The sequence below is a fragment of the Filicampus tigris genome, chromosome 8 (assembly GCF_054856515.1).
Source record: "Filicampus tigris isolate MCC_2025a chromosome 8, RoL_Ftig_1.0, whole genome shotgun sequence".
NCBI lineage: Eukaryota > Metazoa > Chordata > Actinopteri > Syngnathiformes > Syngnathidae > Filicampus > Filicampus tigris.
Genome location: NC_141224.1, coordinates 980556 through 1002453, shown reverse-complemented (window position 1 = coordinate 1002453; position 21898 = coordinate 980556). Strand labels below are relative to the sequence as shown.

Below are 21898 nucleotides of genomic sequence, written 5' to 3'. Positions count from 1 at the left end.
GAATCATTCTGACCCGGAAGCACAACAACAGCTGCTCGACACCGTCTATGCGCTTCATCTCGTTTGTTTCCTTAAAGGTTTCTTTATTATAAATATCTTTTCTCGTCCCAATTGAGTTTGTTAAAGAACTCCCGCAGCGACTACTTGAGCCTCGCCATCCGCAGGTAACACGACTCTCCGCCATTTCCTGCCATTTTTACACGGACGGTTTGGGTGTTTGGCTAATAATGGTTAGCCGGCAAGCTAACGAGATGCTAACGTGATGTCATGTGACGGCTCTTTAGAATTTAAACATGCTAACGTGTGTGCAAATATCGCTCATAAGTACCACAGTGAGAAAACACGAAATTGAAATATTGGAAATATTGGGATGAAGTCACATGACGACGTCAGATGGTAAACACTAAAAGAGTTATACAAGTAAACTGCATGGAAAACCTTCATTAGTATGATTTATCCTTGATATCCAGTAAAGTTCCGTGTACTAGTGCGCGCTTTGTACTCACTAGTAGGACAATTCAAGGACTTGTATAACGACTAAGAAAAGTATTAGTAACCTTTTTCCAAGACCGGTGCCAGGACTAGTATGCAACTAAACTTTAATAGTAACCTACTGTACCTCCCTAGTAACATTACACTACCAGGCAAAACCATTGGGCATGTGTCACGCACTAGTAGCCTCCTGCACCCCACTAGTAGCACCAAAGGGCCTGCTTGTAGTTTTCCACTTTACATAAAGCCGTTTGACAATATTCACTATCCTTGATGTCCAGCTTTGTGTACTCACAAGGACAACATTGGCATACTAGTTGGATAGTTACGTGTTGCTGTACTAGTAAGGCAAAACTGTGCACTAGTGGCGGGTCTGTTAACTCGTAGCATTTTACAATGTCACTAGTAGTACTGTTAGCACACAGTTATCTACCAGTGCATAGATTTGCCTTACTAGTTGCATGTTGTTCTCCAATATAACTTAATTCATGTCACGTAATAGTACGCTCTCCATACGCACTAGTAGGACAACAAATGGTCAAATTGGGTTTTTTTTGGGTTTGTTAGCATTAAGCTAAGCTCACTTTCCTTAGGCAAAGCATTGTGGTTGTTTTAAACATGTAAGTCGATTAGTTGTATGTTTTGTTTGATGGTAAATTTCAGCTGGGATTGGTATTGAACAGCTTGAAGGCTCTTTTTTGAATTGAAAGTGTTTTACAGTGGTTTACTAACAGTTCCTTTTGACCCCCGTCAGAGGCGATGGGCAACCAGTTGGCGGGCATCGCCCCGTCGCAGATCTTGTCGGTGGACAGCTACTTCTCGGACATCCACGATCACGAGTACGACAAGAGCCTGGGCAGCACGCGCTTCTTCAAGGTGGCGCGCGCCAAGCACCGTGAGGGCATGGTGGTGGTCAAGGTGTTTGCCATCCAGGACCCGTCGCTGCCGCTCACCAGCTACAAGCAGGAGCTGGAGGAGCTGAAGATCCGCCTGCACTCCTGCCACAACTGCCTGCCCTTCCAGAAGACCTCGCTGACGGAGAAGGCCGCCATCCTCTTCCGCCAGTACGTGCGCGACAACCTGTACGACCGCATCAGCACGCGGCCCTTCCTCAACAACGTGGAGAAGCGCTGGCTGGCCTTCCAGATCCTCACCGCCGTGGACCAGGCGCACAAGGCGGGCGTGCGGCACGGCGACATCAAGACGGAGAACGTGATGGTGACCAGCTGGAACTGGGTGCTGCTCAGCGATTTCGCCAGCTTCAAGCCCACCTACCTTCCCGAAGACAACCCCGCCGACTTCAACTACTTCTTCGACACTTCCCGCCGCCGCACGTGCTACATCGCGCCGGAGCGCTTCGTGGACGGCAGCATGTTCACCGCTGAGAGCGACCAGAACACGCCGCTGGTGGACCTGAGCAGCAGCAACCAGAGGAGCAGAGGCGAGCTCAAGCAGGCCATGGACATCTTCTCTGCAGGTGGGCGGCTTTGCACGAGTGCTGCGCAATTCATCGAAATGCAGTCACCGTTACGATCATTTACGCTCCACCATTGGCATAATCGTAATAAAACATTATTCATCTGCATTTATTTCCAACGCACTATGTTTGTTTACACATTTGCACCTTTTTTTTTCTTTCTAATAACTAACGATTTTAGACATTTGGTTTGATCCAAAAGGAACCTACATAATTATAGGCTTTCAAAGAAATGTATTTGTCTTTCTATTTTTTACATGTAAACATTTTCTTGTTTTGTACCCAATAATAAGCGACCGTTTGAATGATTGTGATTTCAGTCATTCCCTGTGATGAATATTTTTTTTCATCATCGAGCAACCATAGTTGCAAAACGTTGCAAAACAGGTGGGAACTTGACGGACGGATGAAGCGGTTCAACTTTTGTAACGTTTACATCATGTTCCCGGCGGTCACGTCAATCACCTTTCAGGCCACCCTGGACAAAACAGGATGGCCGTGAGACAACGCGGACGGACGGGGGGATGGGGAATTGTAACGGGCAGTGATTGGTGCCGTGGTCAGATTTTTAAAACCGTTTGAAAAAAGTTTGCCGCCACGGTCACGGTGCAAATGAGAAACCTAGTCAGTCGTAGTAAGACGCACCGAAACCTGGCAGTCCGTAGTTGGTCGTAACAAAAGCTGGAGGCAGGCATGTTGTCTTTGTTTTTCTCAGGCTGCGTGATCGCTGAGCTGTTCACGGAGGGCGTCCCGCTCTTTGATCTGTCCCAGCTGCTGGCGTACCGCAAAGGACACTTCCAGACGGAGCAGGTCCTGGAGAAGATCGAGGACCGCAGCATCCGAGAGCTGGTGAGGCCCGCGTTGCCACGGAAACCCGCACAGACATCTCAATTGCGTGTCCCTCAGGTGGCTCAGATGGTACAGCGGGAACCGGAGCGGCGCTTGGCGGCCGAGGACTACCTGAAGCAGCAGCGAGGAAAAGCCTTCCCCGATATCTTCTACACCTTCCTGCTGCCCTACATGGCACAGTTCGCCAAAGACACTTTCCAGTCGGCCGACGAGAGAGTGCTGGTTATACGCAAAGACCTGGACAACATCCTGCACAACCTCAGAGGTGACCGCGTCGCCAAAGCGCATCTTCCTTCTCCTAGCCCGCTGTCGTCAAAGTGCCTGCTGGTCAGCGGCGAGCGCTCGCACCTCACGGAGAGAAAGGCTTATGGTGGCGCATACACGCGCGAGGGGCCAGCGCGGCCAGCGCTTGGGCGGCCGCGGAGCGTTCACGCGTTGATCGGACGCGCCCGCTCCTGGTGGGCGGATCAATCCAAATGTCGAGCCGATATCCATCGACAAATTTGATACAGTCCTTTCCGTTTTGGCTCTTGTCTACACTGCTGCGCTTTCTTCAAACAGGCGATAGCCGGTCGGTCCGACGCGCTCGCAAAAACCCGTCGCCAAAATCTTTCTTCTACGCAGGGTGGCTTGTGTTCTTTAGCTTTTAGGCTTTGGGGATCGGTTCAATTTTTTCACTGAATTTATTGTGTTTTCACCAATTAGTATTGGCTTTTTTGATGATGTTTTTTTCATGCAGAGAAAAGAAGGGCATTCGGGGATGTTTCTTTTTCGTATTGATTCCGTGAAGGCAAGTCAAGTTTCGTTGTGTAGCACAAGACAATTCAAAGTGCTTTACATAAAACATCCAAAGCATGACAGAAAGAGAAATAAAACAGTAAGAATTGCAAAAATCAAAAGACAGATTGTATTTGTCAAATAATTGGTTTGGCTCAAGTGTTTCATAACATTCGTTGCGGAGTGACCATCTTGAACAATTTGTTTGTTCAAGTAAGTAAAAATCCAGAAAAGAAGTGCAATGAAGTGAGGACCGAATTGAATTTTTGTGTAGTTTGGGAACAGTCCCTGGAAAAAAAACCAAAAACAAGTTTTCCGATGATCGCTTTGCGCACTGTTTATTTAGAACAGAAACAGCCGAGACATGACTATGTAAGTATTTTCTATTTACCAATCAACTTTGTCATTTAGTCCTAGAAAAAGGAAACCCCTCATAAAAGCGCACGAAGCCCATGAAACTTAATTGAGGTTTAGCAATTCGATGATGCATTGACCTCAATTCGAGAAAAGTATCAAAAGTAGTCAGTATTGGCGATGACTGGCCCTGCCCTGTGGTTACTCAAATATGGAGTGTTGCACACCTCCAGTTGTCACGACATTTTAGAGCGCAGATTTTTTATGACTTTGAAGCTGTGTTATAGATACCCAAGGTTTTTTTTTTGTTGTTGTGTTGTTTTTTCTAAGTGATTTAAATTTGGGAGCCTTGTTTACAACACTCACGTCTGTGGTGTGTGCCATTTACCAGAACACAGGAATTGAATCGATGCTTTGAGTCGGCAAGTATGTCAATGTCGCTTAACGTAACGGGCGGCGTTGGGCCGGCGCGCTGGCGTGTCTTTGACGCAGGCTCCCCGAGTTCCTCTCAGGATGCGGGCGAGGGGGCGGTGAGCGCCAAGGAGCGGCAGGGCCTGACGGTGTTGGCATCGGTCATCGCGTCCTGCCTGCAGACGCTGCACTCGTGCGACTCCAAGCTGGCGGCGCTGGAGCTGGTCCTCCACCTGGCGCCGCGTCTGGGCGTGGACATCCTGCTGGACCGCATCACGCCCTACCTGCTGCACTTCTGCAACGACCCGGTGCCGCGCGCGCGGGCCCAGGCTGTGCGCACCCTCACCAAGGTGCTGGCGCTGGTCAAGGAGGTGCCGCGCAACGACGTCAATATCTACCCGGAGTACATCCTGCCGGGCATCGCCCACTTGGCGCAGGACGACGCCACCATCGTCCGATTGGCGTACGCGGGTAAGCTGCTGCCTTGTTCAGAGGTTTCGACAAAATTGCCTTTGGAGTTGGGCCTTGCCGATGCATGAAGAATGTGGCCGTTGTCGTCAGAGAACGTGGCGCACCTGGCAGAGAGCGCCCTGCGCTTCCTGGAGTTGGTGCAGGAGAACAACGTAAGCACAGAGAACGACGCCGGCGGCGGCGAGGAGGCGGAGGAAACGCTGCACCCGAACGACAACTATGACTCAGGTTGGTGCACGTCCCCCGCCGCACTAAGAGATTAGAAAGAAAACCGAAGACAAGCGCGTTAAAGGGCAACGATCAAAAGACGATCTCCAAGCAGCCGGATGCTCCTGTAACTTGAGATGCACCCGTGATTCCGAAATCCAAGAGCCACGAAGCACCTGCAGGAGGAAACGGATTGCATGTTGAGGAATGGGATGAAACGAGCGGTAGGCAAAAGAGCCCAGAAAAAGCTCCAAAGAAATGAAAGGGGAACTCCAAGGTCAAAGTGCATCAGTGTCAGATCGCCAAAGTGGACTTCATCCACGACCAAGGAGGACGCCGCCCGCTGTTCAAAACGAGTCGTGAAAGACAAGCCGCGGAAACACGTCCAAACGGATGATTTTTCAGTGCTTTCTTAATTTTGTTACGGCGCTGCACGGCTCACCTGTTTCCTGAATCTGAGCCATGATCGGTTGTTACCTGAGCAACTGCGATGTCATTTTTCAGTTGACAGAAAGGGAGCAAAGGGCCGCCCACTGGGATGGACAAAAGCGAGTGCATCTTCCCGCTTAACTCCTATTCCGCAGAAACCAATGTCAATCAGAATGCCGCGTTTAGACCAGCGGGGCTTCATACAACGCTTTCTTTCTTGGGGCCGGCTCGGCGATAACGTCGGTGATCAAGCGATGCTGTGCAAATGAAATGAAATGAATGGAATGGACGTGAATGTGCAGAGCTGCAGGCGCTCCACGAGATGGTGCAGCAGAAGGTGGTGACGCTGCTGAGCGACTCTGAGAACGTGGTGAAGCAGTCGCTGATGGAGAACGGCATCACGCGACTCTGCGTCTTCTTCGGCCGGCAGAAGGCCAACGACGTGCTGCTCTCGCACATGATCACCTTCCTTAACGACAAGAACGACTGGCACCTGCGTGGCGCCTTCTTCGACAGCATCGTCGGTGAGAAACCGGCTCCCGTCCGTCTCCATCCAAATGCTAACCTGGGGCTTCGCAAATGCATCGGTTGTCACGATCCGAGATTGGTATCGGCCATCGGTCCGATATCGGCCCAAAAAACGCTATCGGTTTCTATCGGTCTACGTCCCAAATCTCCGATATTAACTCTCTATACAAGCAGTCCATTCCGGATTCCGTTCCCATCATATACTGAATGTCAAAAATGTATTCTGAATGTACTGAAGTCAATTTGAATTCTTTTGCACCAAATGCCATGGCACTGATTTATTTTTTGCTAGTCCATCCCAACCACTCAAAAAACCCCCTGTAAATATGTTTATGATGTGAGTGAGAAAAAATAGCACACAGATATGCAGATAGAATATCATGGAGACAGTCAAAACTCCTCACTAAGCCACAGTAATATTAGTTCTTCTTTCCAGAGGATAAAGAATATATGCCTGTGAGTATTGTTATATTATCCTTCTACATGTCTTGCTCTACCGTTGGTGATCAAATATCCCTAGCTTCGTATGTTTATTTTGTAAGCTCACCGGCCGCAATATTTTTGTTTAAAATGATATGTCATCATCATTGATTGCAAATGACTTTCCCGGTATCTGACTCTCCCGGGAGATGCCCCGCTCGCCTTCACGTTGTCTTTGTGTGTGACGGCGCGCAGGAGTGGCAGCGTACGTGGGCTGGCAGAGCTCGGCCATCTTGAAGCCGCTCCTCCAGCAGGGCCTGAGCGACACGGAGGAGTTTGTCATCTACAAAGCTCTGAACGCGCTGACCTGCATGTGCCAGCTGGGCCTGCTGCAGAAGCCGCACATCTACGAGTTTGTCGCGGACATCGGTAAGCTCGCATCTCGCCTTGACCTCGGCCCCGCGCCGTGTGCCGTGTTCAAAACGTGGACGGTTCGAAGCCCCGCCCCGTTTATCGTCTATTTTCATAAATGTCTATCTGATGAACCTGACACCTACCCATGTGAAAATCCGCAGTGCCTTCCTAGTCCCGCAATGGTGAAATTTGCAATTCTAGAGAGACCAGAATTTAAAAAAGAAGTTGAATTCCAACCACCCTTTTCATACCTTTGTGCACACAAAAAAACAAAAACAAATTGCCAACATGAAATACAGCGCTGCACATATTGGAGTATTAGTGTAGATGCATGTTTCTTTAGGGGGCGGGGTCTAAGTGAGACGGGGCGTGACGGCACCAAGCCTCCTTGTGAGCGTCTGAGTGTGAGCCGTGGCCCACGGCGGCTCCGGCGTCAATGTGCAAATTGTGTTTGTGGCTCGCTTTGTTTCACAGAATAATGCGGCCTTCCGGCCCTTTACATTTTCAATATTCGTTGCATTAGTTTAGCAGTTTTTTTCCTGAAGGTTAAGTTGTTACGTTATTTGCTTAAATGTAAAGTCATTGTAAGACAATTTTAATCATGACAATGAATTATTATATCATTATTTGACATGTACAATAATCCCCTGCTACCTGCCTCATTTGTCCAATTGCCCATATATGTTACAAGATGGCAGAAAAACAAAACTTTCCTCTTCGACAAGGCTTTGATCTGTCTACTCGAAGCATGTCCCGCCCCTCACATACTGTAGACATAGTTGCATGGCACCGAGCGCAAAGCCCTACCTCCATGTTAAACAGGGCGTTGGCGTGAGTTTTGCTTTGAATAACAGAGAATAGATTGAAAAGAAAAATGCTACAAAGTGACTCCGCAACTCACGTCCAAGCAAGGAATGCTGCACCGTACGGTAGATTTGATCTATTTTATGAATCAAACGTGTCCCAAAAATTTGCCAATGACTCGGCGATTTCCGCAATTGTGGGTGTCCTTTCACCGGACTTGCTGGCTTGCCGCAGCTCCGTTCCTGTGCCACCCCAACCTGTGGATCCGTTACGGCGCGGTGGGCTTCATCACGGCGGTGGCGCAGCACCTCAACGTGGCCGACGTCTACTGCAAGCTGATGCCGCACCTCAACCCCTTCGTCACGCAGCCCATCATCCAGGTGAGCGAGCGAGCGAGCGAGCGAGCATCCAGGCGAGCCAGCGAGCCCGCCCCGGCCGCGCGATGGGCCATCCCGGCTAAGACGCGCCGGCTGCGTCCGCAGATCGACAAGGAGCTGGTCCTGCTGAGCGTCCTGAAGGAGCCGCTGAGCCGCTCCATCTTTGACTACGCGCTGCGCTCCAAAGACATCGCCAGCCTCTTCCGCCACCTGCTGCTGCGGCAGAAGAAGCGCGCCGGCTCCATCCCGGAGTGCCCGCCGCCCGAGGACCCCGCCATCGCTCAGCTGCTCAAGAAGCTGCTCTCACAGGTGAGTAGCCGGAATCAGATCAAATCACTTGTTGATCATCTGTTTACTATAAAAGTGACACATACAAGAAGAGAATCAAAGCTCCAAAATGCAAACAATGTCATTTCATCTCATCAAAGACAGCCAGCCAGCCAGCTTCATGCGATCATATCATGTGAAACGCTGTCAATGGGCTAACGTAAATTAGCATAGACATTACGGACATTATAAAGCTTCAAACGCCTCCTTTTGTATCACTCACAAATGTACGTAGGACGCAGAGAAGTTTTCGTTTTGTATAAATGGCAGTCGGCGGATAGCAGTGGCAGCTCCACTTGCGCATTTTTTTTTCAAGATAGGACCTTGTGCATGTCCAATTTTTGGGGGTCTGAGCTTAATGCTAACACACGATGTAAAACACCATTGACAGGCGAGCAAAATGAGCATCATGATTGTTTTATCTAAGTCACGACTGATAGAGATTTTTTTTAGACCGATGCCAGTATTTGGCAGAATACAATTCCAAAAACGGATGAATCAGCTGATTTAATTTGCGAGTTGAATAACTTGTGTTTTTGGTCCCTTAACATTTTGAACAACAAAATATGAATGACAGGCAGAACATATGACCATTTTACAATATTTTTCCGTCCATCGCAACAGAGAGCAAAATTGGACTCATAGTCTGAAAAATCCAGTAAAAGCGTAACCGGATAATATTCGGCGGCTCCCCTGATGATGATGACTCACCGGCCGACACGATGCGACGGGCGAGCGACATTAGCGAGCGCTTGTGCTGTGTTGTTGGGCCGCGCGCAGGGAATGACGGAGGCGGAGGAAGACAAGCTGCTGGCGCTGCGGGACTTCATGCTCAAGTCCAACAAGGCCAAAGCCAACATGGGGGAGCAGATCCACCTGGGGGACGCGGCCCAGACCGGCGTGGTCGATCTCGCCGTGCTGGGCATCACCGGACGCCAGGTGGACCTGGCCAAGCCCAAAGGCGAGGCGGAGGACAAGCGAGGTGAGGGACGAAGACACAAATCTCACTCAAATGATGTTTGTGGACCTCAACTGCAGGAGAGAAGCCTCCGACTCATTTCCACCAAAGTTCCCACTGAGCTTAGAGGGTCACACAGAAACCGGAAGAGGCGGAAAAGTCGACAGCTACCGACAATTTCATGCGTACAATGAACGCGTTGGGAATTTTGCCCTTCTGCAGAAAACAGCAACTTGCTCAACATGCTGAAAGTGAAAAGCTGAACATAAGTTTAGAAAAGGTCAACTATAGTTCACTTTGTTTTTTTTGTCTCGCGCAGCGAGGAAGCACACCAAGCAGGACTCCATGAACGAGGAATGGAAGAGCATGTTTGGATCTCAGGAGCCCTCCTCCGCCGCCGCCGCCGCCACGCAGGCAAACACGGTAGTGCTCAACAATCCGGACAAAGAATCTCGTTGCCATGTAGGAACATGTTTAAAAAACACGCTTACAAGGACAAATGCCCTGCAGGTGCCCGACGGGCCGTCGAGCCAATCCCGCAAGAACGCGTCGGCGGCGGCGGCGGCGTCCGCGCAGCAGTCGGCGCCGAGCGGCCTGGCCTACCGCCGCCGCGTCCACACGTGCAAGGCGGAGCTGCAGCAGCTGGTGCAGCAGAAACGCGACCAGTGCAGCGCCGAGCGCATGGCCAAGCAGATGATGGAGAGCGCCGAGTGGGAGAGTCGCCCGCCGCCGCCCGGTAACGCTGCCTCGCAACTCTTGTCGAGCTAAGTTTAAAAAAAAAAAAAAAAAAAAAAAAAAAAAGGGGGCACACACACAAGTTGAATGACGAGGGTGCTGCGCTCGTGATCTGCCTTCTGCTACTCTATGGCATTTCTGCACACTAGTAGAACAACCACTTGTCGTTAGTGAGACATAACTGTGCACTAGTTGCTGTGTGCTACAAATACGGCTAGTGACAGTCTACTAGTTCACATCCAGTGTTTGCGTTGTAGTGCTAGTAGCACGCGCGGCTTGGCTTTACTAGTTTTTTTTTTCTTTTTCCGCTACTGTCTTCAACTGCTAGTGAAGCCAAAAATGTCCACTAGTTGACATAGTTGCACTAACTGGTGAAGTGTTACTTGTTCACTGCTAGAATGTCACTTGTACGCTAGTACTATTAGCGCACCGTTTTGCCTCACTCGTAACGTAGTACATGTTGTACTAGTTGACCCCAGTCGTTCTTCTTTTAGGGGGCGGCAAGAAAGTCGTGTATAGCAGAACTAGTAGAACAACTAGGGCGCACGTGTAGTGGTGAGATGTGTTTTTTCCACCTCTGGCCCATTTCTGCACACTCGAAAAAGTGTCATTCTTTTGCCACTCTTGACTTCAACTACTGTATGCGTGCCATTTCTGCGCAGCGGGAGAACAACCGTTATAACCGCAGCGGGAGAACAACCGTTATAACCGAACAACGTTATTACTAGTGAGGTAAAATTGGTATCCGTGTGGTGTGCGCTAGATGTCAACTGGTAGAATGTGACTAGTAGTAATAGTAGCACATAGTTGTCAACAAGCGCACACTTTTGCCTCAGGTATTTGTTCTACTGGCGCCGGATTGTCCGTCCTGCAGTGAGGACAAAGAGCGTCCGAGCGCGCTAGTGGCATGTGGAATGAAGTCTCCAACAGCTTTGCGTGTTGGCGCCTTTCAGGGTGGCACCCCAAGGGGCTGCTGGTGGCCCACCTGCACGAGCACAAAGCGGCGGTCAACCGCATCCGGGTGTCGGACGAGCACGCCATCTTCGCCACGGCGTCCAACGACGGCGCCGTCAAAGTGTGGGACAGTCAGAAGATGGAGGGCAAGACCACCACCACCAGGTCGGTGCTGACGTACTCGCGCATCGGCGGCCACGCCAAGACGCTGACCTTCTGCCAGGGCTCGCATTACTTGGCCGTGGCGTCCGACAACGGCGCCATCCAGCTGCTGGCGGTGGAAGCCAGCAAACCGCCCAAATCGCCCAAAGTGCAACCCTTCCAGACCAGGTGACTTCAATGGCCATTACTGTCGGTCTTGCCATTTTTATTTCTATCTATTGATGGTGTCGAATGGTTTTTCTATTATGGATTGAGGTAAGAAAGTAAATAGATCCATAAAAGTCAATACATTTGAATCAACCGCTTTTTGGAGTATTTTTGAAATGAGATTTAATAAGCTAAATTGAATGAACTACCACTTCCTTGATAAAAGGATCAAATGTGAATGTAGTTTGTGAACGAGTTCCTAAAATACGCCTTTGCTCTTATTTTCAAGATTATTCATGAAGAAATCATCTCATGTAAAACGATATATATTACTGTTTTGTCACGGTAAAACAGATCATTTGTCATTTCAGTGTATAGAACCAGGCAAAATGGCGGTTGAAAGATTGGGAAAACAAACGGCTGTAACGAATGCAATCCAAAGAGTAAGTCGAGCTGAGCTGTTGATTTTGCGGCGCCGCCGCTTGCGCGCAGGTCTCTGGACCTGAAGGAGGACGGCTGCGCGGTGGACATCCACCATTTCAACTCTGGCGCTCAGGCCGTGCTGGCGTACGCCACCGTCAACGGCTCGCTGGTGGGCTGGGACCTTCGCTCCAACTGCAACGCTTGGACGCTTCGCCACGACCTGCGCCTGGGACTCATCACCTCCTTCAGCGTGGACATGCACCAATGCTGGCTTTGCCTGGGTAAGCGCGCCGGTCCCGGGCGCCGCTGGGGTCCCGGTGCCGCTGGGGTCCCGGTGCCGCTGGGTTCCCGGCGCCCAAGCCTAATGGTGAGCCCTACCCTCCGCAGGTACGAGCAGCGGCACCATGGCATGCTGGGATATGCGCTTCCAGCTGCCCATCTCCAACCACACGCATCCGGCGCGCGCGCGCATCCGACGCCTGCTCATGCACCCGCTCTACCAGTCGTCGGTCATCGCCGGTACGGTGAGCCGGCCGCCGTCCTTTGCGTCTTTGGCTCGCTTGCCGTTGACTTCCCGGTCACCCGACTGGCTTGCGCCGCGCAGCCGTGCAGGGCAACAACGAGGTGTCCATGTGGGACATGGAGACGGGCGATCGTAAGTTCACGCTGTGGGCCAGTTCGGCGCCGCCGCTGTCAGAGTTGCAGGTGAGAAGCAGGAACGTTTCCATGCCTTGTCCGAACTGCTTTTCCTCACTCGGGTGGCGGGCGGCACGAAAAGAATAACTAGAGCTGCGAGCAGCGGTTCGCCATTTGCTAATGTGCATGCGGCATCTCTTTTTGCGACCTATCCTCCATCTGAAGCGGAAATGCATGACTTACAGTATGTTGCTCTCTGCTTTGGCCAAATCCATAAAAATGTTTCTTTGATGCCGTTTTGTGGCATCTTGGTGCCAAGGAACTACGTTGTAGCGAGTTGAAGAGCTTCATTTGGACAACAAAAAGTCAAGCACCTTGTGGCATATATAGGCTAATGTCAAGCTTTTTTTCTTTTTTTTTTCGTCGTGGCTTTTCACTTTTCGTGGCAGGCCTCGGTCCCGACAAAAAAACCCGAAATACTTTCCTTGGTTCATAGGAAAGCAGTAATACTTCTTTGTCGTGGTTGCGAAGCAGTAACATCCGCGCCATCTCCAGCACGCTCGCGCTCCTGCTGCATTTTTCAAATTTGAGTCTCGGGCTCTCACGCTTTGTCCACGTCCTTTGTCGCAGCCGTCGCCTCACAGCGTGCACGGGATCTACTGCAGTCCGGCGGACGGCAATCCTCTGCTGCTGACCGCCGGCTCCGACATGAGGATCAGGTGTGACAAGCGCATTTATCATGCTGAGTGTTTTGACCCATCAAACAAGGCCGTGTCTTCAGTTGAAATTGAAAGCCGCTGTGACATTTGTGCTCGGCAGGTTCTGGGATCTGGTGTACCCGGAGAGGTCGTACATCGTGGCGGGCGGCGCCAACGATTCGCTGCACTGCCCGTCCGTCCTGTACAGCAGGAAGATCATTGAAGGCACAGAGGTGGTGCAGGTAAGCCGAGCCGAGCGACGTGAATGAACCGATGCGTTTCCTGCTTCAACTCCAATTGCTGTTTAGTCAAGCACTTTTCGTCGTCATGCTGCCACATTTTCAAACATGATGTTTGTCGGAGGAAAGTGGCCGCCGGGCTTCACGCGGGTTGCAAAAGACGCGCGCGAGTACTGGAAGAGTCACAGAAAGGCATTGAAGCAGAAATGCGCCGGTTGTGAATTTGGCGCTCCTGCGCCTTGTTGGGGAAGAATATTTCTGAAACATGGAACAATTCAAAAAGCCCAATGATGCCTCTTTTCCATTGAACCCCGAAACAGCCTGCTTCCGCCATACGTAGTGACAACGGAACCATTGGCCAGAACCTCTTGCGAGCCGCTTCTCGAGCGCGGGCGCAATTAATTTTTACGATTTATTGTGCATGATTTCCATCCGGCATTTTTTCCCATAACGCCACAGGGTATGCATATTGAGCAAATAGCTTACAAGTACATTTGGATGTATTTAAATACATTGAAACGTACTTGCATACACATTGAACTGTATTTGGAAATACGCTTAAGCGTATTTTCCAGTCCGAAATGTTTGCGTGCTGTATGCTGCCTTTGAATGCCTTGGCGGCAGCCAGTGACCGGCTGTGTCTCGCTCGCTTAAACTCGGAAATGGATTTTTCATCTGCGTCAAAGTTTGATGGGCTCTAATTTACGACATTGCCACATCGTGCAACTGTGATTCATTTATTTTGAATCACTGCATAACCAGGAAAGTCTTTAAAAAAAAAAAAAAAACGCAGGTCATCTTGAGTACAGTAGTACTTCATTACTTGCACCCCCACTGAAACGTAGTCGCAGAAGCACGCACAGACTTGCTGATTGCCCCGGGGCGTCCGCCTGTCTTTGTCCCGACGCCCGTCGCAGGAGATCCACAGCAAGCAGAAGAGCGGCGCCGCCGAGGACTCGCCGCGACGGGGCCCCGAGTCGCTTCCCGTGGGACACCATGACATCATCACCGACATCGCCACCTTCCAGACCACGCAAGGATTCATCGTCACCTCGTCCAGGGATGGAATCATCAAAGTGTGGAAGTGAAGTCGTGCGCGCAAACATTCTCCCCCTCTCGTTCTTCCTGTCACTCGCGCGCTCTCTCTAACAAGATTCTGCTGGTTTCTATGGAAACGTGCAGACTCCTCCTCATTCCCTGTAATTACCCGTCAGGGTGAGCCCTTATTGGCCTATGATGAGGATAAATGAGAAAACCTTGATGTCACTCTGATGTCATCTTGTACATATTGTTGTATAGTTTGATCATGTGATGCTGAGAAGTCATGTGACCTGTGCCTGCTCAATAAACGCTGATGTCATAGTTGTCATCCTGACTGTGAATTAACAGCTCCCACTTGCTTCCAAAAATGTTGGATAATACGCGTTCATTTTGTTAGCATGCTAGCATTAGCCACGACTAGGGAACCTGAGACCTGCGAGCAACACACAAATTGATCAATGGCGGTGGTTTTATTCTTTTATTTTTTTACACCAATCAAACCATCGATGCGGGTATCCTTTTTGTTTCTCAAGTATTACGGAATATTTCATCTCATATTATTATTTTTTTGTATTCTTGTGTGACACTGAAGTGATTAACTATACAATGAACACTGGCCGGTTACATCATGGACCATCGTTCGCATCCCTGCTATATCAAAAACATTTTTGGGGAGGGGGGGGGGGGGGGGGGCCTTCGAAGTACAGAAAAGTCCACATTGAGAGTTATGTGCCTTCAGTGTAGTACCATGTTGTGCCACAACATTTTGGGCAGCACTGAGCTCTAAGGAGATTTTTAAAAAAAAGGAAGAGTGAGAAAAACAGGCTTGTTTGTATGTGTTGCTGCTCGGTGTGGGTTTAATTACACGATGTAAATCGATGCTAATGGTGTTTTGCATTGTACGCTAGCATTAAGATGGACCAAATTACGGTTTGGCTGAATGTTTAAATTATACTATGTTTAATTCTACTTTGGTTTATAAGTCAGTTTTTCACAGTTTTGGTTTTAAGTTTTTATGCGAACCCGGATTTTCACCTTTTACATGAAAAAAATGAATGAATGTTGGTCATGTGACACGAGCACCTAAAGATGAAAAACAATCAAGTTGAGAAGATTTCGAGTTGAAAAGAGTCCCACTGGGCCGCCGCGCTCCCTTCAGGCCACGCAGGCATCCTGGCAGGCCTGCAGGCTGCTGAAGCGGTTGGCGTTTCCGCCGCATCCGCCGTACCAGAAGCGATCGCACTGCCGCCGCTCGCTGTCGTAGAACCACATCATGGCGTAGTCCCGGCACTCGCCCGCATCCTCGCCCAGTAGGCAGGGGTCTGCCGAGAGGCGTGCGGCACGTCAGCCGTCGGCCGGTTACGAGCGCGGAGCGCATTTGAGCGCTTTACCTGTGGAGCTGGCGTCCGTCGACTGCGGCATCGGCGCGTCGTCGTCTACCGTGTTTGCCGTGTGATCGAGAAATCAAATCACAATCCCGTCATTAACTTCCAATAGAATACGGTCGACATTTGCACATATGTACATATACGCACGTGTGTGTATGTATGTGTATATATAAAAAATCTAAGATAAGATTGTCCCCTATTATGCACATAGTGTACAGATATAGGGGTCACTTTATTTTTGGGGCGAGTAAGCGTGTTGTAAGATGAGTTTGAAATGATGTTCTGTGATCCTTGCTAACCTTCTGAGCTCAACATGCGGACGGCGTCCGTCTGTCCGGTTTGCTCCTGCAGCTGGTCGCTTGGCTCTTCCTGCGCCTGGTCGGCAAACTCCTCCACATACCCTTGACTGGACGCCACACCGGTCACGTGACCAACATGATGATGACGACGATGACAACGATGATGATGTAATTGGCTTACGCTTACCCGTCAACGAGGATCTGTCCACCGTCTTGACCCGTCTGCTGGCAGATCCGCTTCAAAGATGGCAGTGGGTAAGTGGTGAAGCCCTCTGTAACACACACACACACACACACACACACACACGGCATGATGGCAGCTAATCGGCTAGCGTATCTTTACTTAAACTTGTTAACAAAATAGAAGGTCCATTTTTCTTGAAAGACTATTTCTTTCCATTCTTTTGAGTCAGGAGTCTACAGCAAATGTGAAAAATATGGCAAATGATTGTTTTTGTGCGTTAGTTAAAAACAGTGGACCCCAGCTATTTGCGGGGATGGAAACAGCCTGCGAAAAAAAATTACGATTTTTAAAAAAAAACAGATTGACTGCCAATAAGCATCTGTCCACCATCTTGACCCGTTTCATAGTCTTCCATGAAAACTAAAAAAAAAAAAAAAAAAGTAATTTTTTAAAAATACATGCGGTGTCCCACTGAAAAAAAAAAAGTGAGATTTCCGATGGCTAATTCAAAGTAGAACAGGCGGATTGAAATGGAAATGGTTTGAGCGGTCGGCGTCGCGTCTCACTGTCCAATGCGGCCATGAAGACCCTGAAGAACCTCAGCACGTAGTCTCGCTCTTCCTGCTCAAGTCGTCCCAAGTGCAGCAGGTGCTGCTGCGTGGGCTCGCTGGCCATGGCCTCCACCTGTCGGCGGTCGTAGCGCTCGCCCACCGTCACCACGAACAGCGCCACCCCCTGGCACTTGGCCTTCATGGCGCTGGCGAGCAGCACTTGGCGGTCCTCGGGCGCCGTGCTGGTGCCCACCACCGCCAGCACCACCTTCCTCCTGCGGGCGTGGCCGGCCGTCATGGCCTCCCTCAGGCCCAGTTCCAGGGCGTGGCCCAGGGCCGAAGACCCGCCCTCTTGGCGCATGTTGCTCAGCAGGTGCGACCTCATGAGCCGCCCGTCCTGGTAAGCCCGCAGGCCGAACTCCAGCTTGGTGCCTCGGGCGCCGCTCTGCTGTACCACGGCCACGCGGGCGCGGGTGTCGGCCCGGCCGGGCTGGGGGCTGATGGCCAGTTGCTCCACCACGGAGCCCAAAAGCTGCCGGGCGCCGACGTACTCGTCGGCCTGCATCTCGCGCGAGCCGTCCACCAGCAGCACCACGTCGGCCTCCACTTCCTGCGGCGCCGGCGACTCCTGGATGAACGCGCACTCCTGCAAACGCCGGCAGGGGTCTGCGCAAACACACACAAATGCTTCCTGACGCCCAAATCATCTTTCCTGGTTGAAACGATTGAGAATGCCAGCAGTCTGTGCCAGCCTCCCACAAAAACAAACAAAACACATTTGTGCTATTTTTTGAACAAGACAAAGAGCGTTCAATGATATTGTGCTGTACAAAAACATAGAGTCATGACATCAGTGTAAAGAATGAATCTGTTTTTGCCACAGGTTTTGCTTCGGTTTAGTTGTAAAAGTAAACTTAGTTGATCTGCACGGAAGAGAGCTTGTGCGTATTTTTCCAATATCTGTCTACATGTGTCGGGCCATCGTTTATGTTCAAGTATCCATTGCTGATAAAAACGAGACTGCGGATGCAACGTTAGAATGTCAATAGCCTTTTGCATTGTTTGTTAGCATCACGCTAAGAGGACAAAGCTATGTGGTTGTTTTAGGTATACAATAAATGTCATTCTTTTTGTAGTTTTTGAAACCTACTGTTATTTCTGTACTTTCAAATGTTTTTAAAGTATTCTGTAAATGTACGTCAATGTACGTTCTTTTCGTAATTTTTTTGCAAGCTACTTTTGTTTTCTCTGCTTTGCTTCCAAATGGCGTGAGCTGTCATGTTTGTAAATTCTGATAGGTGCTGTGTCTGTGCTTGTGTGTATATGAAATGTGCTATAGAAAGATCAACATCAACTGGGAGTGCTTATAGCTAGAAGCCTCTTTTACTATCAATTGTCCAATATTTGCCAAACCACTGCTTGCGCTGAAATGGATCAAAGCTGAGTTGACTGCCACGATCACATTGCATCTTTTGCCCGCAAGTCAAAGCAAAAGCAAAAAAAAAATAAATAAATAATAATAATTTGAACGGCGGCTCGTACCTCGAAAAAAAACTTGCCAAAAAGTCTGGCTAGCCCCCCTGAAGGCCCAGGAGCCAAATGCACGAGTCGCCACTTGCTTTTGATGACCACAACAAATGTTAACAGCACGGCTAACAGCTTAAGCTAATGTGCTAACGTGATGGCTCTATGGCTCTGCTTAGCCCTGCTAACGCCACGGCTGCTTACCGTAACAGATGGCGCAGTTCTTCACCTTCCTCAGGTCGGCAGCGGCGTCCCTCCCCAGCACGATGAAGATGGAGTTTCCTGTGTCGTCCAGCTGGAAGGAAACACTTGCTCAGACTCACTCTGACAAAAACTGCAACTAACGCATGATAGGTAGAATCTGCGACCAGGCAACTCTGCGTGGTGCCAATGGTTCGTATATTTGGCCAAGGCTTCACTGTACCTGAAAAGTCTATTGTGGTAGAGGAACAAAGGGTTTGTACAGTGGAATAGTGAAAATCTGCAAGTAATTCACACCCCCTCCAAAAAGGTTTACTATTTCCTATAGGTGTCAAAGCATGTCAGCAAAGCAATAGACCAGGCGCCTCAACTCACTTCAGCATAGTTCCCTGACACGAGGATGGTGGCAAAGCACTTCTTTTGGCTAAATGAAGCTCAGCGACTCACTTGAGCATAGTTCCTTGGCACCAAGATGCTCCGGGATGGCATCCAAGCCCTACTTCTAATGGTAAGAAGTTTCTCTTTTCACCTCAACATAGTTCCTAAGATACTAGAAGATGGCGAAAAAGCACTTCAGTTGTCAGAGAGAAGTTCCTCAACTCGAAGTAACATTGTTCCTTTCCTCGAAGATGGCAGCAAAGCACTACTTTTATCAAAATGAAGCTCAGCGACTCACTTGAGCATAGTTCCTTGGCACCAAGATGCTCCGGGATGGCATCCAAGCCCTACTTCTAATGATAAGAAGTTTCTCTTTTCACCTCAACATAGTTCCTAAGATACTAGAAGATGGCGAAAAAGCACTTCAGTTGTCAGAGAGAAGTTCCTCAACTCGAAGTAACATTGTTCCTTTCCTCGAAGATGGCAGCAAAGCACTACTTTTATCAAAATGAAGCTCCTCGACTCACTTCAACATAGTTCCTAGGCACGAAGATGACACCTGAGAAATACTTGAGTCACTTAGCAGCGAAAGAATCACGTGACAACGCGCGGCGTTGAATAGATAGACCCCCCCCCCCCCCAAAATAGTGCGGCTTGGGTGCTTCCCGGCGACTTGCCTCCATGGCGCGGCTGATGACGGGGGCGTTCCTCATGGAGACGACGGCCGGCACCACGTCCAGGGCGCGGTACTCCATGACGGCCGTGACCACGTCGCTGACGTCCTGCGCCGGCCCGTTGGAGAAGAACACGGCCACCTTCCTCATCATGGCGCCCGAGCGCACGCGCTTGAGCACGTTGCGCGCCACGAAGCGCATGGCGGCGCCCAGCTGCCGCCGGTTGGACGTGCGCTCCAGCGCCACGTTCCTCACGGCCTCCAGCAGCTGCGTCTTTCGCCGGTAGTCGTGGAAGCGCACCAGGTACTTGGTGTGGGCGCTGTAGGCCACCACGGCCACGCGGGCCCCCGTGGGGCAGTTGCTCTCGGCCACGGTCACGTCCTCCAGGAGCGAGAGCAGGGCCGCGCGCTGCCGCTCGAAGGCCGCCGGCGTCACGTCCTCCGACATGTCCAGCGCCACCACCAGCTCCGTCGGGAGAGCCGGGCAAGAGCCCAAGTCTGAACAGCCACCGACGACAAGATGGCCGTCAAAGGGCCGGGCTTCATTCGTTTGCTCATTCGTTTCTTCACTCGTTCACGGTGGGCCATTTGTTCGTTTATTCACTCATTCGTTCGCCCGGTCAATTTTCATTCTCGCTTGCTCATTAATTCGCTCATGCTTTCCATTTCTACATTCGGCCACTGAAATGATTTTTTCTTCATTCATTCACTTATTCACATGGCTCATCCGTTCATTTGGACATTTATCCTTTCACTCATTTATTCATTTGCTCATTTACTTTGTCATTCACATTGTCATTGGTCGAGCTTAAACTCCTTCACTTATTCGAATTCATTCATTGATGAATTCCTTCACCTATTCACATCGGTTCATTTCGTAATTTGTTCCTTTACTAATTCATTTACTCAGTCATTCATTTGTTCATTCACATTCGTGATCTCCTTTCTTTATCCATTCACACACTGGCATTGATTTGTTCATTCATTCGTTCGTTTTCTCTAACTTGTTCCTCCATTCATTCATTTTTCCACAAAATGATTCGCTCATTCATTCACTCACTCACTCACTCACTCACTCACTCTCATTCCTGAATTTATTCATTCACACTTTGGCCTGCATTTGTTCAGTCATTCGATGATAAATTCATTCGTGAAATCAGTCACATTCATTCTTCTTTTCTTCAACGTGTTCATTCATTGACACATTCATTCATCTATTCATCCATTCAATCGTTCATTGCTCCCGATCCCAAATGAAGATGGCCACTGCAACGGGACGGTTGACCGCTCGGACAGGAAGTGACATGTACGTACCCGCGGAGCAAGCTGGAAGAGAGCACAAACGCACACAGTGAGAGTGAGAGAGAGCGAGAGCGAGAGCGAGAGCGAGAGAAGCTTAACAGCTGATTGGATGACAAAACGACACGGGCTCGCCGATATTGGACTCACCGCAGTTGTCTCGGATGAACGTGATCAGCTCGCACTCCTTCGCAGCAGCAGCAACAACAACAACAACAACAACAACACGTTTGAATGCAACAATTACAACACACCCGATGAACAAGTTGAATGAATGAACTTACCGTCTTCCCTTTCCCTCCAGCAGGACCTCGTGGGCCCTGTGGGTGCCAAAGAAAGACAACAATCGTTCATGAAGTCATTTATTTTCTTTCATTGCTTTATTCGACCCGTCATTCAATTTGTTTTTTTCCCCCCATTGGTTGATTTAGTCATTTAATAAGTCATTCTCTTTTTTCGCTCAAGATTTCATTCATCCACTTTTTCTTTCATTTATTCTTCCATTCACTATCATTCTTTCATTCATTCCATTTTTTTTATACCTGTTGTCATTCTTTCCTTCTTCAATTCATTCACTTATTCAATCATGATTTCACTCACAATTCAACTTCTGCCATTCATTCATATTTTTATTCATTTATTCTGTCAGTCACTCTTTCCTTAGCTTTTCATTCGGTCATTCTTGATTCCTTTATTCACTTTTTTCTATTCATTCATGAATTCATTCACTCACTCACTCATTCATCAAGTCATTCATGTATGAATTGTTTCGTTCATTCGTCTTTCCTTCCTTTGTTTTAGTTTGAATTCAACCACTGTCGATATGTCAAAGGGGGGGGGCGGGAGGATCAGTCTCTCACCTTGTGTCCCTCGTAACCTGGCTCTCCGGGTTGACCCGCGTTTCCAGTACGACCCGAGTTACCCTGCATGGGGCGCACAGCAAAGTAAAACATGAATTCAACAATTATTTAACCCATTCGGGCTTTTTCATCTTCGTGCTGGGCAAAGCACAAATTTGATCAATTCATTAGATTTTATGATGACATGACAATATACATTTTTTGTAGCTTC

General features: G+C 49.4%; 2 protein-coding genes across 5 annotated transcripts in view; one reads left to right on the top strand and one right to left on the bottom strand.

Annotated features, from left to right (window-relative positions):
• On the top strand, positions 1-14658 carry pik3r4 (phosphoinositide-3-kinase, regulatory subunit 4). Of its 3 annotated transcripts, XM_086037396.1 has the most exons (20): positions 1-164; positions 1247-1969; positions 2685-2818; positions 2876-3083; positions 4442-4831; positions 4922-5059; positions 5770-5991; positions 6671-6844; positions 7868-8013; positions 8116-8319; positions 9118-9319; positions 9615-9718; positions 9806-10031; positions 10984-11314; positions 11786-11997; positions 12104-12235; positions 12321-12421; positions 12983-13071; positions 13172-13292; positions 14207-14658. In XM_086037396.1, exons 2-20 carry the CDS (start codon positions 1252-1254, stop codon positions 14375-14377), a joined length of 4023 nt encoding a protein of 1340 aa, XP_085893522.1. In that variant the 5' UTR covers positions 1-164; positions 1247-1251; the 3' UTR covers positions 14378-14658. The 3 variants fall into 3 exon arrangements, with proteins under 3 accessions (XP_085893522.1, XP_085893521.1, XP_085893523.1); XM_086037395.1 differs by having other exon boundaries at positions 9615-10031; XM_086037397.1 differs by lacking the exon at positions 14207-14658 and having other exon boundaries at positions 9615-10031; positions 12104-12240; positions 13172-13293.
• Positions 14659-15010: 352 nt separating this feature from the next.
• The window catches only part of col6a4a (collagen, type VI, alpha 4a), a 38156-nt gene continuing 31268 nt past the window's right edge, over positions 15011-21898 (bottom strand). For both annotated transcript variants that reach the window (XM_086037393.1, XM_086037394.1), the window contains 11 exons: positions 21688-21750; positions 21112-21147; positions 20978-21014; positions 20843-20854; positions 19533-20026; positions 18481-18571; positions 16768-17418; positions 16205-16289; positions 16018-16124; positions 15722-15766; positions 15011-15652 (listed from right to left, as the gene is read on the bottom strand). In XM_086037393.1, the coding sequence (XP_085893519.1) occupies positions 15486-15652; positions 15722-15766; positions 16018-16124; positions 16205-16289; positions 16768-17418; positions 18481-18571; positions 19533-20026; positions 20843-20854; positions 20978-21014; positions 21112-21147; positions 21688-21750 (1788 nt within the window). In that variant the 3' untranslated portion in view covers positions 15011-15485. The remainder of the gene's footprint in view (positions 15653-15721; positions 15767-16017; positions 16125-16204; positions 16290-16767; positions 17419-18480; positions 18572-19532; positions 20027-20842; positions 20855-20977; positions 21015-21111; positions 21148-21687; positions 21751-21898) is intronic.

Excerpts from the sequence above, each read along its gene's own strand:
- pik3r4 (XM_086037395.1), top strand. The coding sequence starts at position 1,252 with ATGGGCAACCAGTTGGCGGGCATCGCCCCGTCGCAGATCTTGTCGGTG. Across the intron at positions 1,970-2,684 it reads CATGGACATCTTCTCTGCAG|GCTGCGTGATCGCTGAGCTG; the intron begins GTGGGCGGCTTT and ends TGTTTTTCTCAG. Across the intron at positions 12,422-12,982 it reads CGCCGCTGTCAGAGTTGCAG|CCGTCGCCTCACAGCGTGCA; the intron begins GTGAGAAGCAGG and ends CCTTTGTCGCAG.